Source organism: Nannospalax galili, unplaced genomic scaffold (genome assembly GCF_000622305.1).
Source record: "Nannospalax galili isolate Female #2095 unplaced genomic scaffold, S.galili_v1.0 scaffold6096, whole genome shotgun sequence".
Taxonomy (NCBI): Eukaryota; Metazoa; Chordata; class Mammalia; order Rodentia; family Spalacidae; genus Nannospalax; species Nannospalax galili.
In genome coordinates, this window is record NW_008338209.1 from 49027 (window position 1) to 53491 (window position 4465).

Sequence of the window (4465 nt, forward strand, 5' to 3'; positions counted from 1 at the left end):
CTTCCTCCTCCTCCTCCTCCTCCTTCCCACCTGCTCCTTCTCCTTCTGCTTCTCTGAAGTACTAGGGATTCAACTTAGGGTCTCATACACAGCAAACAAGTGCTCAACCATTGGGCTTTATTTACCCAGCTCTTTAATGTGTCTTTAAATTTTTGAGACAGGTGCTGCTAAGTTGTCCAGGCATGTTCTGAACTTAAGATCCTCTTGCATCGGCCTACCATGTAGCTGTGATCACATGTCTGTGCCTCCAGTCTATTCCACAGTTGAGTTTTATTCAGCCATAAGGAAAAATAAAATTATATCATTTTTAAGAAAACGGATGGAAGTGGAGATCATTATGTTAAACAAAATAAGCCAAACACAGAAGACAAATATTGCCCATTTCCTCTCACATGCAGAATCTAGATTAAAATACATACAAAGGAGGCATGGAAGTAGAAGGGAACTGTTTAGAGAAGGAAGGAGACTCATGATAGGGGTAAAAAGGGACAGAGTCGATAGGAGGGACAGATATGATCCAAGTCCAGACATGCACATATGAGAATGCAGTGAGGGTGTTGCTTCCTACAGTAAATAGGAGCAGGTGTGTGGGGATAGGAGGGGTGTGATGGAATGGGAGGGTGTGTGGGGGACAGGAGGGATGCATGAGGACAAGAGGGGATGTGACAGGATAGGAGGGGACGTGATGGGAGAGGAGGGGATGTGACGGGAGAGGAAGGGACGTGACGGGAGAGGAGGGGGGGTGACGGGGGGAGGGGGGTGGGGAGGGGGGGGGGGATAGGAGGGGGGGGGGAGGGGAGGGGACGGGGGAGGAGGGGGGAGGGAGAGGGGGGGGGGGGGGGACGGGGGGGGGGGGATGGGGGGGGAGGAGGGGATGTGACGAGAGAGGAGGAGATGTGACGGGATAGGGAGGGGGGGTGAGGGGGGGGGGAGGGGAGGGGACGGGGGAGGAGGGGGGAGGGAGAGGGGGGGGGGGGGGGACGGGGGGGGGGGGATGGGGGGGGAGGAGGGGATGTGACGAGAGAGGAGGAGATGTGACGGGATAGGGAGGGGGGGTGAGGGGGGGGGGAGGGGAGGGGACGGGGGAGGAGGGGGGAGGGAGAGGGGGGGGGGGGGGGACGGGGGGGGGGGGATGGGGGGGGAGGAGGGGATGTGACGAGAGAGGAGGAGATGTGACGGGATAGGGAGGGGGGGTGAGGGGGGGGGGAGGGGAGGGGACGGGGGAGGAGGGGGGAGGGAGAGGGGGGGGGGGGGGGACGGGGGGGGGGGGATGGGGGGGGAGGAGGGGATGTGACGAGAGAGGAGGAGATGTGACGGGATAGGGAGGGGGGGTGAGGGGGGGGGGAGGGGAGGGGACGGGGGAGGAGGGGGGAGGGAGAGGGGGGGGGGGGGGGACGGGGGGGGGGGGATGGGGGGGGAGGAGGGGATGTGACGAGAGAGGAGGAGATGTGACGGGATAGGGAGGGGGGGTGAGGGGGGGGGGAGGGGAGGGGACGGGGGAGGAGGGGGGAGGGAGAGGGGGGGGGGGGGGGACGGGGGGGGGGGGATGGGGGGGGAGGAGGGGATGTGACGAGAGAGGAGGAGATGTGACGGGATAGGGAGGGGGGGTGAGGGGGGGGGGAGGGGAGGGGACGGGGGAGGAGGGGGGAGGGAGAGGGGGGGGGGGGGGGACGGGGGGGGGGGGATGGGGGGGGAGGAGGGGATGTGACGAGAGAGGAGGAGATGTGACGGGATAGGGAGGGGGGGTGAGGGGGGGGGGAGGGGAGGGGACGGGGGAGGAGGGGGGAGGGAGAGGGGGGGGGGGGGGGACGGGGGGGGGGGGATGGGGGGGGAGGAGGGGATGTGACGAGAGAGGAGGAGATGTGACGGGATAGGGAGGGGGGGTGAGGGGGGGGGGAGGGGAGGGGACGGGGGAGGAGGGGGGAGGGAGAGGGGGGGGGGGGGGGACGGGGGGGGGGGGATGGGGGGGGAGGAGGGGATGTGACGAGAGAGGAGGAGATGTGACGGGATAGGGAGGGGGGGTGAGGGGGGGGGGAGGGGAGGGGACGGGGGAGGAGGGGGGAGGGAGAGGGGGGGGGGGGGGGACGGGGGGGGGGGGATGGGGGGGGAGGAGGGGATGTGACGAGAGAGGAGGAGATGTGACGGGATAGGGAGGGGGGGTGAGGGGGGGGGGAGGGGAGGGGACGGGGGAGGAGGGGGGAGGGAGAGGGGGGGGGGGGGGGACGGGGGGGGGGGGATGGGGGGGGAGGAGGGGATGTGACGAGAGAGGAGGAGATGTGACGGGATAGGGAGGGGGGGTGAGGGGGGGGGGAGGGGAGGGGACGGGGGAGGAGGGGGGAGGGAGAGGGGGGGGGGGGGGGACGGGGGGGGGGGGATGGGGGGGGAGGAGGGGATGTGACGAGAGAGGAGGAGATGTGACGGGATAGGGAGGGGGGGTGAGGGGGGGGGGAGGGGAGGGGACGGGGGAGGAGGGGGGAGGGAGAGGGGGGGGGGGGGGGACGGGGGGGGGGGGATGGGGGGGGAGGAGGGGATGTGACGAGAGAGGAGGAGATGTGACGGGATAGGAGGGGATGTGACGGGAGAGGAAGGGGACGTGACGGGAGAGGAGGGGATGTGACGAGAGAGGAGGGGATGTGACGGGATAGGAGGGGATGTGACGGGATAGGAGGGGACGTGACGGGATAGGAGGGGACGTGACGGGAGAGGAGGGGACGTGACGGGGAGAGGAGGATGGGAGAGGAGGAGAGGATAGGAGGGGATATGTCAGACAGTAGGGGCTGTGTGTTCCAGGCCAGCTGGGGCTACAGGGAGACTCTGTCTAAAAACAACAATCAAAAATGACTCCTAGGATTAATAAGCAATTACACCAAGACCTCATGATGTAAGGCTGATACACTAGAGTCTGTCATCTTCCTAAACCCACAGCAAATAAGTAGAGTTTGAGATAAAAGTTCAATACCACTTGCATTAACTGTCCCAGCATGAGCTACCTACCTATAAATCTAACAAAATGTGTGCAAGATCTGTATGTGGAAAAATGTAAAACTATATTGAAAGAAATCAAAGGTAAATACTGAGTAAATGGCTGGTCAGGTGGCTCTGTGTTTTCCATAGTCCCTACTCAGTAATTCTTGTGAACTGTGTCTCATGAGTTAAACTGGTGATGCACCTGCTCCTTGTTGTGTAGTTGAACACCCGGTTCCTGGGCCAGGGGACAGCTGGACTCTGTGAACTTGGGGGCCAAGAAAAGCAGAATAGCCTTCTCCCAGAGCCTGGACTGTCTTGAAGACAGCACTGGGTCCAGATGGGTGTTCCCAGGCCTGGTACTCACTGAGAAAGCCCTGTTGTGGCAGGAGGGAGGAGGCTGAATGCACAAAGTCACAGACACACTCGCTCCCTCCCTCCATAATGACCAATCATGCCACATGGGGAGACTCATGCTGTACTGAATAAAGTTGGAGAGGAGGTGACTGTGAATGTGGAGACTCATCCACCTGCACCAATCCATACCCATCCACCTCCATCCACATTCATCCACATCCACTACATCCATCCACCTCCATCCACCACCTCCATCCACCTCCGAACACCTCCAACACATCCATCCACCTCCATCCACCTCCGAACACCTCCAACACATCCATCCACCTCCATCCACCTCCGAACACCTCCAACACATCCATCCACCTCCATCCACCTCCGAACACCTCCAACACATCCATCCACCTCCATCCACCTCCGAACACCTCCAACACATCCATCCACCTCCATCCACCTCCGAACACCTCCAACACATCCATCCACCTCCATCCACCTCCGAACACCTCCAACACATCCATCCACCTCCATCCACCTCCGAACACCTCCAACACATCCATCCACCTCCATCCACCTCCGAACACCTCCAACACATCCATCCACCTCCATCCACCTCCATCCACCTCCAAACACCTCCAAACACCTCCATCCACCTCCAAACACCTCCAACACATCCATCCAGCTCCATCCACAGCTATCCACCTCCATCCACCTCCACCCACACCCACTACATCCACCCACCTCCACCCATGTCCATCCACATCAGTCCTGCCCAGCTTCTTCCTGTCCTACTTCTTGCTAATCTAGCCAGACCTTGGCATTTGGCCTGGTGCCCACACTGAGGTGCGCTGTCATAGTGAGGGCTGCAGCCCCTGTGGCTCACATCTTGTCTCTTTCCTGTGTCTGGCTGATTGATGCTCCCTGCAGGATGAAGTGTGACCTTGTGACCTGCCCTTAGCCACCACAGGCCGTTAATTGAAAGTGATGACCCCATCCTGTTAGGATAGCCCCCCCCCTTTAATTTTCTCCATGAGTGTCTGTTCTTGGGTGAGTCCAGCCTCCTGCAGGTGAAGCTGGAGCCAGTGCCCAAGAATGAGGTAATGAACGAGTCATCTCACTTTCTAGCCCTTCTTCACAGTGGACATGG

General features: G+C 61.4%; 1 protein-coding gene across 1 annotated transcript in view; it reads right to left on the minus strand.

Moving 5' to 3' along the window:
* The window catches only part of LOC115070358 (shieldin complex subunit 1-like), a 40946-nt gene extending 37029 nt beyond the window's left edge, over positions 1 to 3917 (minus strand). The window contains exon 1 of the mRNA XM_029563483.1: positions 3548 to 3917. Coding sequence (XP_029419343.1) covers positions 3548 to 3917 — 370 coding nt within the window. The remainder of the gene's footprint in view (positions 1 to 3547) is intronic.
* Between the last annotated feature and the right edge of the window lie 548 nt (positions 3918 to 4465).